Source organism: Grus americana, unplaced genomic scaffold, assembly GCF_028858705.1.
Source record: "Grus americana isolate bGruAme1 unplaced genomic scaffold, bGruAme1.mat scaffold_900, whole genome shotgun sequence".
Taxonomy (NCBI): Eukaryota; Metazoa; Chordata; class Aves; order Gruiformes; family Gruidae; genus Grus; species Grus americana.
The window spans coordinates 12,879-24,400 of NW_026562091.1; the positions used below are offsets into that span (position 1 = coordinate 12,879).

Consider the following 11,522-nt stretch of genomic DNA (forward strand, 5'->3'; position numbering starts at 1 on the left):
CTAAAGGCAGAGGATGCTAGCAGAGCTCATCTGAGATGTGCCAAGACATTTCATGAGTTCGAGTTGCTGATTCCACCCAGCTTAAAGATAGTGACTTCCATCCCTCTCCTGTTTTTCTGACTATCCAGATAGCAAACCATCACTAGAAGCCTCGTTCACTAGACAGTTGTCTGACAAGCCGCTCTGTGACAAAAAGCAACAAGACAATTCCCCAGGAGCACAGGCTGCCTGCGCGGATTCCGTGCTTGCCAACAATCTCACACGGAGCAGAAACTAAAGCGAGCCCAAGAAAAGTCCGAGACCTCGCCAAGTGCTGTGAGTGCCACAGCAGCTCCACTGGCAGAAAACCTCCTGAGCTTCAGCTGGACTCGGGAAGGGATTTCCTAAAGCCTCTTTCCTCCACAGCTACCCCAGCAGCAGGCAGTGAAGCAGCACTGCCCAGCTTCCCTCCTGCAGCACTGCCAAGCAAAACAGCAGGCGCAATGCGACAATCAGCCTGCACCGTTGGCGCTGAGTGATCTGCACCAGAGGACCAAAAGAAGGAATAAGGCAATTAAACTCCAAAGAGAAACACATCATTTACTACCAGGGCGGGGCAGGCAGCGTGGTGTGTACTCTCCTGAAGTACTCCAGACGTGAGAGACGTAATTTCACCTCAAACACAGCAAGTGAAAAACATCTGAGGGTGGCACCCCAGCTCTTCTCCAGGGTGGCCAGCCGGCTACCCGAGCTGCTGAAACCACGAGCCAGAGCGTGGAGCGTGACCACACCGGTGCCCAGCACCTTACGAAATGCACTGCTGGCACTGCTGCAGGGACAGCAGGGCTTGTTTCCACTGGAGCCGGTGCTGCTTTCACCCCCCCCAAACCAGAGATAACCCTTAGACTTGGTAGCATTGCCCAAATCCAGGAACAAACATTAAATCCAGAGGCACCCCACACCTGGCAGCACCCCCCAAACCTGGCAGCATGCACCCGACACAGCAACGTCCCCAAACCCTGAAGTTTCCCCGCAAATTGGCACCAACCTCCAGGCTCAGAAGCTACACCCCCCCCCGAAAAACCCCCAAGCCCAGGGGCACACCTTAAGCCTGCCGACAGTCCCCCAAGTCCAGAAAGAACCAAGGAGTGCCCTGTGGGACGGCGGCGCTGCGCCTGGAGGTGGGGGAGAGCTGTCGCAGGGGAGTGGGGAAGGGGTAGAGAGGAGGGGTGCAATGGGGCTGAGGGGGGGGGTGCGTGTGAGCATGCCACTGGGGGAAAGCGCTGCTCCGGAGTGACACTGAACTGCAGCCTCCCGGGGCCAGCAAGGCCTGAAGCACATGGGCAAGGTGCTGGGCAGCTGGCCAAGGCCAGCTCATAGGGAGGAATTCCGGTCTGGGGAAGATGCTGCCAACCCTGGGGGAGAAGAGCAGGGAGACCCCCAGTCCCATCCCCTAAGACTGGCCCTTGAGAAGGGCAGAGGAGGATGATGGACAAACGAGTGTGGGATCTCCCAGTGCAGCTAAGATGAGCAGCCAACTTTATTGTGCTGGGGCATGGGGGCCAGCACTCAGGGCTGGCGCATGACTGGTCAGCAGCATCTTCCAGGCCGGCTGTATGGTTTTTGCGCCCGATGTTGTAACCGCGAGCGGTGTCGGATGCGGTCTGGCCCAGGGTGGCTGGAGCGGCTGCTGCTCTCGAGCACCAGAGCGCCACGGGACAGCCCCGATGCTGCCTGGCTGGCAGAGGTGGAGCTGCTCCTCTGGAGCGCCAGCAAACCGAGGAACAGCCCCAGCGCCATCTGCCAGGCAGTGCTGGGGCTGCTCGGCTCGACACTTGGAGCTGGCACATGGCTGGTCCCACGGGGTTTGCCAGGCCGGCTGTATGGCTTTTGCGCCCGACGTTGTAACTGCGAGCGGTGCCGGATGCGGTCTGGCCCAAGGTGGCTGGAGCGGCTGCTGCTTTCAGGCCCTGGGGAGCTGCGGGATGGCCCCGGTGGTGGGTAGGTGATGGTGCTGGGCCTGCTGCTCTCAGGCACCAGGGAGCCATGGGACAGCCCCGATGCCGCCTGGCTGGCGGTTCTGATGCTGGCAAGCTCTGACTTGTCACTGGCGCCTGCGAGGGGGGGCAGGAAGGTCAGCAGCACGGCCACCCAGCCCCGGGGCAGGAGAGGCCATCGTGGCGCCCACAGCCCTCCTGAAGCCAAGCCCAACCTAAGTCCCTGCTACCAGGCCTAGCCTGGCCCCTGGCCCCAGCGCGGGGGACACGCGGGTGCTTTGCCTCTTACCAGGGCCCAGGCCAGCACAGCAGTCACACTGCCAGGTGGTTGCGCTGTTCCTCAGGTAGGAGCAGCGCCTGTGGATGCCTTTGGCTGCGCAGGAGCTACACAGGAGCATCTGCCAGGACCTGGGGAAGCAAAGGGGTTGCTGGTTGTGAGGACAAAGTGTCGCAAGCACCGGATTGCCTGGCAGAACCCTTCTTCTTAGTCCTTCCTCCCTGAGCACGTGGGGAGACAGAGATCCCATGCAGAGCCCTAGATCGCTGCTTTGGCAACTCACCCCTCTTCCTCTGCCTGCTCCCTGCCTCCCAGACAAAGGCACTTGCTGGCATTGCAGCGGATGTGCCTCTGATACACCAGTCCAAATGCCTGGTCGCTCTCCCGTGACGGTTGTCTGCTGGAGAAGGAAGGGAAAGTCTTGAGCCCCGGCTGCCCCAGCATCAGGCAGATCCAGGCCGTTCCTGCCCTTCTGCCCACACCCTGTTGCCAGCTCCTCCACGCAGCAGAGGACAAAGAGTCAGGGGACAGCAGGCGGCCAGGCCTGCCCTGGCCTGGCACCACGCTTGCGCCTGACGTCTTGTGAGTCGGGAAGAGAAAAACGAACCTCTTGGAGATTCGAATCCCCATGGTGAGCATTTCCATCACGAACTCATCTTTGCTTTGGCAACGCAAGCAGCGGAAGCAGACGCCGGCATGGATAGCCTGCTTCTGGATGCAGGTCCGGTGGAACCAGGCATGTTGGCATGCTGGGCACACCATGGTGTGGTAGGACTTTTTGTCCTCCACGAGGCCCAGGCAGATGATGCAGGTGGTGTTGTGCTCTGGAGCGGCCTGCACTGCCTGCTCTGGGCGGTGCTCCCAGCAGAAGGACCTGGGAGAAGGATGGAAGGGATGGGCAAGGTGAGGTGAGAAGTGCCGAGTCCTTCCCCGGTGACGGCGAGGAGGGCAGAGGAGGTGTGAAGGAGCCCCAGCTCCTGTCCGGGCTCAGGCTCGGGCTGTGGCAAGCTGATGGGAAGCGTCCCTGTGGGTTCCTCGCTTGCTGGTAGGTGGGGAGGCTCCTGCACGAGGGCCGGCAGCCCTTACCTGTACAGCCCGAAGAACTGGGTGACACATTCACCCTCTGAGGCGCAAGGGAGATGGAAGCTGCGGTCGCACCCCTTCTGCTGGCAGGTGATGGCGGCGCCCGTCTCGCCGCAAACGAAGCAGCGCTGGAAAGAGCAGAGCAGCCCCCCTCAGCGGCAGGCTCAGGGCCTGCGTGGCTGGCCCCACGCCTCCGGGCCGGGTGCAGGCTGTGGGCATTGCTGGCTCACAGCCCGCAGATCGGCCTGGTCCACGAAGCTTTGGCCTGTGCCGGAGCCTCTGCGGAGCTGCTGGGAGCAGGCATTTGTCCCAGAGCTGGTGGAAGGGCTGGGATTTCTTTCCGGGGCTCCAGGTGGAGCTCCCGCAAGCCTCTCCTGCTACAAGCCTCCCGGCTCTTGCCAGATGCTCACCTTCTGGGCAGCCTCCTGGATTGCGCGTCTGGTGTCCTCGGTGAGAAACCCGTTCCTGCTCTCTTGTGGAAAAAGCCCGCTGGCAAGGAACTGCAGAGCAGAGGAGGCCAGGAGCTCATGAGATCAGCAAGGAGGGGACTATCCCTGGCCGAAAGCCGGACGGAGCCCCAGGACAACTCACCAGGCAATAGGTGTGGGCACAGAGCCCCTTCTTTGCGCTTTTGCACCCACAGATATCCGGGTCAGCCTCTGCCCGGCGACACAGCATGCATGCTGGAGGGGAGAGAGCAAATGCCGCTGGGAATGAGCACCTCTGCAGGGCTGAGGGAAGCGTCCCCCCAAAGCCTGGCTCTGTCCATGCCTAGCTGGCCTAGCTTGGCTGGATGCAGACTGCCCTGACAGCCCCTCTGCCAGCCATGGGGAGCTGTGGGGAGGGATACTTCGCTCTCACCTTGCTCCCTCGAGTCGGGGTCCTGCTGCTTCATCGCGAACGCGGTGCACATGGACAGCAAGTGCTTGGAGAGGCTCTGCCGCAGCAGTGCCGGGGTTTCTCCTCTGCACACTCCTCTGCCAACCCTTAGAGAGCAGTGGGACACGGTGAGCTTGTATCGCAGGCCCCGGAGCCCCAAGGAGTGCGGCTCCCCTCCTCCCTCGGCAGCCCTGGGCAAGCCCCTTCTTCCCCTGCCCTCTCCTCACCTCGCCAGGTCGCAAGGCCACAGCCCAGCAGCCCTTTATCCAGGCCTTGGCGACGGGTCACAGTGGCCACTCTGACATCACCAGCACTCGTCTGTCTGTGCCCCCAGTATGGGCAGGGGTGCCCTCAGCTACCTGCCGCCCCCTGTGACACGGCCACCTCGGCACCCGAGTCAGGGGGGTGGCTGCTTTTGCACCCGTACGGGGCTGCAGTGCTGGCACCGGTCGCCCAGAGAGGCTGTGGAGTTTCCAGCCTTGGAGACAGGCCCAAGCCAGCGGGATAAGGGCCTGAGCAGCCTGCTCCAGGGGACCCTGCTTCAGCAGGTGCTTGGACTAGATGGGCTCCTCTGTTGCAGGTGGAGTCATGCGCTTCACTGGCGAGAGAGCAGCAGCAATATGTTTAGTGATATAAACCAGGGATTTAACAAAGTATGGTAGCGAACGTGACAATGGTTAGTGGTTTAACAAGATGCGATGGCAAAGTACGCTTGATTATTTACTGCAGAGAGGACAGGGCGAGACAAAACTGCCAGGGAGACCCTCCCGTTGACTCATGAGGTTCAGAAAGGACCTCCTTGCTTTCTAAACTCCTTCTTAGTTAGAGCTCTGAGTCTAGGTGCGGCTGGATCCAGTCCTAGTGCAAGTCTTGATCAACAGTATATGCCTAGAGGATTATATACGCGCAATCAATCCTTTATATCACTTAGCTGAGATTTCAAAGTTTAGCGTGCAATTGATCGCTTACTGAGGATCTGCTGTGGCAAGGAATCTCTCCACCTCAAAGAGTAACCTAATACTCAAGGGGAGATCCTGGCGTGCAGCCCACGGCCGTGCAGGAGAGCTCTGTGGGCGAGGGGCTGTCCACTATTTATCGAGTAAGATGATTGACTGCTAGTCATATTTGCGTGCCAGCAAGACCCCTGGGTCACTGTTCCAGACAGCCCCCGGCTGCCGTGTTGCCATCCGTCCCCCAAAGTCCAGCGAAAGCTGGATGCAGCCATCGTGACCCCCACTGGTGGCTGTGGCTTCAGGTGTGGGGGGAGCACACCGCCACACCCTCCAACCTCAACCATTCTGGGCTTCTGTGCAAGGCAGCCTTGCACGTGCTGGCAGGGACCTTGGTGATCGCAGGCACGCCTAAAGTGCCGAGCACGGGAACGGGAACGGGAACGGGAACGGGGCCAACTGCACGGGGATGTGGACAGTACTGAGTGGGGACTAGGAGGTACTGAGCAAAGGGCAGGGACCTTGCAAAGTTTGGCGCTTGTGGACATTGCAAGCGCGTGACAGGGGTGGCACCAAGCACAGAGATGGGGACCTCACTGAGTGTGCAGTTAGGGACAGCGCTGAGCATGGGATACTGGTTTTGGATGGGACAGAGTTAATTTTCTTCATAGCAGCTTGTACGGTGCCCTGTTTTGGATTTGTGAGCAAAAGAGCATCGGCAACACACTGATGTTTTAGCTATGGCTGAACAGTGTGTGCACAGTGTCAAGGCCTTTTCTGCTTCTCACACAGCCCCGCCAGTGAGTAGGCTGGGAGTGCAAAAGATGCTGGGAGGGGACACAGCCGGGACAGCTGACCCCAAATGACCAGTCCCATACCTTATGGCAAAGTGCTCAGCAATGAAATTGCGACCTGTTGTTGCTCCTGGACTGGCTAGGCATCGGTCAGCTGGTGGTGACCAACTGTGGTTTTTTGCATCACTTGCTTGCTTTGTTTTGCTTTGTTTTCCTTAGCAAACTGTCTTTATCTCAACCTATGAGGTTTTGCATTTGTACCCCTCTGATTCTCTCCTCCTCCGTCAGACTGCAGAGGAGAGTGAGTGAGCGTCTGTGTGGGGCTTAGCTGCCTACTGGGGTTAAACCATGCCAGCATGGGACGTGGGTGCTGCTGAGCATGGGGCTGGGGACCCCACTGAATGGGGGGCCAGGGCCGAGCTGAGGGGTAGTGCTCTCATAGAGTGCGGAGGCCAGGGTCGAGCGTGGGGCTGGGGCCAGTGCCGAGCACAGGGATGGGGACAGCAGTGACAATGGCATGGGAAGGGTGCCTGGCGTGGTGGACGGGTATGGCTCTGAGCCCCAGGAGATGCGGGGAGAGCCAAGGAGATGCAGGACGGCCTCTCCCCCGAGCACGTCCGGCACCAGGAGGGGTCTCACGGAGGTTGTGCCCTCTGTGCTGCTCGGCGTGACAAAGCACTGGCCCTGGGGTCCCAGGGAAATTGCAAGGCCTCAGCACAGAAGCTGTGTGGTCCATTTAACTCTCCCCTCTCCAGAAAGGCTATGCAGGGGATTTAACTCAAGGGAAGTTGTGTAGTGAATGAGGAAGCAGTAAAATGTCAGCGTGCCAGATCAATCAGCAGTGGATGACTCTGTGCTGCCCTCGCACTGATGGTCCAACCCTGCTCCCACATCTGTGCGCACTTGGCAAGGTGACCGGTCCCTGCCCTCCTGCCCTGGTTGTGCTCTGTAGCTCTTGGCAGGGTTTTGAGGGACTTTGGCCCTTGGATTCTGCTCCTTCAAATATGTCCCCTGTCCAGAAGCTTTCCAGCCTGCCACTGCCAAAGGGACAGCCCAATTCAGCACCCATCACCAGACACCACAGGCCTGGGTCCATATTCCTGCTCACAGCAGTCGTAACACAACCTGCACCTTTTGCAGCTGCACTACTGTCACGAGCCCAGAGCTGCTGGCTGTCCCGCAGAGCGTGTCCTGACAGCAGTCCATGTCCGCAGAGGAACATAAAGATATTGTCTTGCGTTTGCTGCAAGAGGGGAAAAACCTCAGCAGCCCTGGACTCCTCCAAGGAAGCTACCTGAGCAGTTTTGTGTATGTTGGAGGCAGGTCAATGCCCGGTAGCTCCCTGGGACTCCTCCCAGGCATCTCCCACGGTGTTGTGTCCTCCCCCAGTAGGCAGCAAAAGGATAGAAGCATAGCATGGTTTGGGTTGGAAAGGACCTTCAAAGATCACCTGGTCCAACCTCCTGCCATGGGCAGGGACATCTTCCACTAGATCAGGTTGCTCAAAGCCCCCTCCAACCTGACTTTGAACACTCCCAATCCACCGCTTCTCTGGGCACCACGAGCCACTGTGTCACCACCCTCAGCGTAAAACGTTTATTCCTGTGTTGGTTTTGCGTGGCAAGGTTTTGGTAGCAGCGGGGGCTACAGGGCTGGCTTCTGTGAGAAGCTGCTAGAAGCTCCCCCTGTGTCTGATAGAGCCAATGCCAGCCGGCTCTAAGACGGGCCCGCCGCTGGCCAAGGCCAAGCCAATCAGCGCCTCTGTGATAACATAATTAAGGAGATGAAAAACACTTAGAGAGAGAGAGCTTTTGCAGCCGGAGAGAGGAGTGAGAAGATGTAAGAAACTCTGCAGACACCAAGGTCAGTGCAGATGGAGGGGGAGGAGGAGCTCCAGGCGCCGGAGCAGAGATCCCCCTGCAGCCCGTGGTGAAGACCATGGTGAAGCAGGCTGTCCCCCTGCAGCCCATGGAGGAAGGATGAGGGGGTGTAGAGATTCCACCTGCAGCTTGTGGAGGACCCCACGCTGGAGCAGGTGGAGGCACCTGAAGGAGGCTGTGGCCCGTGGGAAGCCTATGCTGGAGCAAGTTCCTGGCCGGACCGGTGGACCCGTGAAGAGGGGAGCCCACGCCAGGGCAGGTTTGCTGGCAGGACTTGTGACCCCGTGGGGGACCCCACGCTGGAGCAGTTTGCTCCTGAAGGTCTGCACCCCGTGAGAGGGACTCCATGCTGGAGCAGGGGAACGATGAGAGGAGTCCTCCCCCTGAGGATGAAGAAGCGGCAGAAACACCGTGAGATGAACTGACCACAACCCCCATTCCCCGTCCCCCTGTGCCACTGAGGGGGGGAAGGTTGAAGCAGAGAGTGAAGACGAGCCCGGGAAGATGGGAGGGGTGGGGGGAGGTGTTTTAAGAGTTGATTTTATTTTCTCATTCCTCTACTCTGTTTTGCCTAGTAATAAATTAGATAAATTCCCTCTCTAAGTTTGGTCTGTTTTGCTCGTGATGATAATTAGTGAGTGATCTCTCCCTGTCCTTATCTCGACCTACAAGTATATCGTTATGCCTTTTCTCCCCTGTTTAGTGAATGAGGGGAGTGAGAGAGCGGCTCTGGTGGGCACCTGGCCTCCAGGCAGGGTCAACCCACCACAATTCCTCATATCCAATTTAAACCTGCCCTCTTTCCGTTTAAAACCCTCGCCCCTTCTCCTGTCACTACAGACCCTGGTAAAAAGTCTCGCCGTGCCTTTCTCGTGAGCCCCCTTTACATACCGAAAGGCCGCAGTAAGGTGTCCCTGGAGCCTTCTCCTCTCCAGGCTGAACACCCCCAACTCTCTCAGCGTTTCTGCACAGGAGAGCTGTTCCAGCCCTGGGATCCTCCGCTGGACCTGCTCTAACAGGTCCATGTCTTTCTTGCGCTGGGGACCCCGGAGCTGGATGCAGTGCTCCAGGTGGGGTCTCAGGAGAAGGGAGTGGTGATCTACATGACGTACCCATGCCATCTCCCTGCGCGTCACCCCCGGAACCCAGCTGGGAAGCTGGATGTCCATCGCCTCCAGCCACGTCTGTAAACAAACCAAACAGAGAAAGTCCCGTGAAATCCCGTAAAAATACTTCTTCAGATCTGAACGGCAGTGAATGCAGTTGAAACGCAGGATTGCTCCATGTCGCAATAGGGGTGCCAAGGGAAGGCGAGAGCCAGAAGGAGCTTTCCGTCCTGGCACATTCCGTGTTGGAGCAGTGCCTGGATGTTTTCAACGTCAGAGCTGGGCTCTGGCAAGAATGAGGGAGAGTGTTGGCATTGTTAGGTGAGCAGGCAAGCGCAGCTCCCCTTGTGCCACGGAACAGCTGGAGCACCAAGGCTGTCACTCACCCCTTCCCACTACCACAGGCAGCATTGGCAAGCTTGGCTTGCTGCTCACCTGAACTCTATTGCTGCTCACAGCCCCCTTCCCAACTCCTCTCCTGCTGCATTCTACTTCTGCAGGGCACAGTGTTCCTAAACATTGTCGTTTTGAGCGGAAAGAGGCACAACCAATGCCTAAAGAGAAGCAGCCTTGCTAATTTTGCAGTTAACCTCACCGTGCTGTATTTTCTGTGCGGAGCAGTTCCTACATGTGTCTGCTTTGGTTTTGCATCAAAAACTGGTTTTGCTTATGAGAGGCCTTGCAACAGGGTTTGTCAGCCTGGCTTTGCCTCATACCTCTCCTCCTTCTGCTTGCTGGCCGTGGCTCCTCCTGGCTCTGCCAAGGTGGAGAGCACAGCAGGGGTCTTTCAGGAGGCACATCTGTCTGGCGTGGCACGGCCACCTCTCTTCCGTGGTCAGCAGGCCCTTCTGAGTGCAGCTCTGGAAAGCAAAAGCATGAGGAATGATGCGCGTTGGGGTCAGCTGAGCTTTCAAAGTCATGACTACAGCGGATGATTCAGTAGGGCAAACTAGATCCAAAGAATGTGCCGGCACATGGCTTCTGTGCAGTAAGAAAGGGAAAAACTATACCGCTACAAAAAAATGGACATTGGTTGTCCCCGTCAGTCCTCTGATGCCATGTGCTCTGCAACCCCTGTGCCCTCCTCGGGAAGGATTCCTAAGCCACTATGTCACGCAGAAGTCGTCAGACCACTAGGTCTCACCGTGAAGAAGAACAAACGGTTCTTGGTTGAGTCTGTGGTGACAAGGCAAATGCAGTAGAAGGACACTGACAGCCCATCTGCTAACCGTCTCTGTTGAAAAGATGTGTGTCTCTTCATCACCTGATCTTCCTGAGAGGAAAAGGCAGAAAAGGGAAAACACAATCGATTGGGTCAGGACAACCATGTTCTGTTCCTACCCCTGCCAGAAAAGCCCTTGAGGAAGGAAACAGCACATCTGAAACGCGTCTGCTTGATTGGAATTGTACCTGCCTCCTACAGCAGAGCCAAGAAACCTTCCTCAGAAAATCACAGAATCATAAAAGAAGGGTTATCCAGTACACAAGATGATCTGCACTTGTCAGTGGGAAGGGCACGAGACCAAAACTTCCCCACCAGACCAGGTCAAATGGTATCTCGGCGGAGAAAAGCCTCTGTGCGGCTGGGCAGCAGGGCAGCAGGCTCAGCGGGGCCCGAGCTGCGGGAATGTTCACAACCCTCAGGCGACGTCTGATGAGCCTCTGGAAAGAGCAAAGAAAGCAGCCCTAGCTTGTTTCCCCGAGCGTGCACTGAAACTGAGGAAAGGTCACTGAACCTCTGGAAAAAGGTCACCCTCCTTAGCCTAGTTTGTTAGTGCTAAAAGCAGCGAATTCAAGGGTGTTCTAATGGCAAGGGTTAGAGAACCTTAACCCGAGGTGATGTTCCCAACTGCATCTGGAATGAAGTGTCGTAGGGGCGCTTGGATCCATGAGGTTTTGGGGTTAGGTGAAATTAAACCCCCTTGTCTCGTCGCACTCGGTGGGTTGCGAGGGAGGTGAATCTTTTCATCCCCCAAAGGCATGAGTCCCGCTCAGCGGAGCTGCCAATGCAATGAGCCACAGGAATGACTCAGAGGAACAATATAACGGAGTTTTATTAACAATCTAGGGGCTAGGTGTCAACAAGTGGCAACTGTGCGGATAACGGGTAAAACACTTGCCATAAGCAGCGACTAGGACAACCGACAACTAGGCAAATTGGCCTGGCAAAGGCAACAACCGGTTTTATAAGGCATGAATTTCTTAAGAGGAAAGGAGAAGAAGAAAAGAAGGACAGAAGGAAAAGAAGGAGAGGAGAGGAGAGGCTAGGATAGGTATCACTACCCTTGGATGCTGCGATGTCGTCACAGGGATGGCTCCTTAGTCCGCAGGTCTTGGTCCACAGGTGGTGGGTCGACCCCGGTGTGGCGCGCATGCTCACCTTTCTACTGTTCTGCCCCTCACGGACCACCCTTGGGGCGGTAACACGCAGATGAGCTTTGCACCTGCGCAGTCCATTGTTCTAGAAGGTTCAGGGGTTCTGTCTGCGCAGTCTGTCTCCACAGAGTTCTGGAATTGGGCTGGGGGGGAGCTCCTCCTCCGTCCAAGGTGTATGGCGCACGCCCAAAGCAGCCGCTG

General features: G+C 57.6%; 1 protein-coding gene across 1 annotated transcript; it reads right to left on the reverse strand.

The window, feature by feature from the left end:
* Nucleotides 1–1,569: 1,569 nt before the first annotated feature.
* Nucleotides 1,570–3,865, reverse strand: LOC129201279 (PHD finger protein 7-like). Its single transcript, XM_054812400.1, has 6 exons — nt 3,796–3,865; nt 3,340–3,487; nt 2,861–3,127; nt 2,537–2,650; nt 2,266–2,384; nt 1,570–2,093 (listed from the first exon to the last, which is right to left on the reverse strand). Exons 1-6 carry the CDS (start codon nt 3,863–3,865, stop codon nt 1,570–1,572), a joined length of 1,242 nt encoding a protein of 413 aa, XP_054668375.1.
* Nucleotides 3,866–11,522: the final 7,657 nt, after the last annotated feature.

Coding starts and splice junctions, on each gene's coding strand:
- LOC129201279 (XM_054812400.1), bottom strand. CDS start 3,865: ATGAGCTCCTGGCCTCCTCTGCTCTGCAGTTCCTTGCCAGCGGGCTTT. Junction 2,651..2,860: donor GGGATTCGAATCTCCAAGAG/GTTCGTTTTTCT, acceptor CTTCTCCAGCAG/ACAACCGTCACGGGAGAGCG. Junction 2,094..2,265: donor CTGTGCTGGCCTGGGCCCTG/GTAAGAGGCAAA, acceptor CCCCCCTCGCAG/GCGCCAGTGACAAGTCAGAG.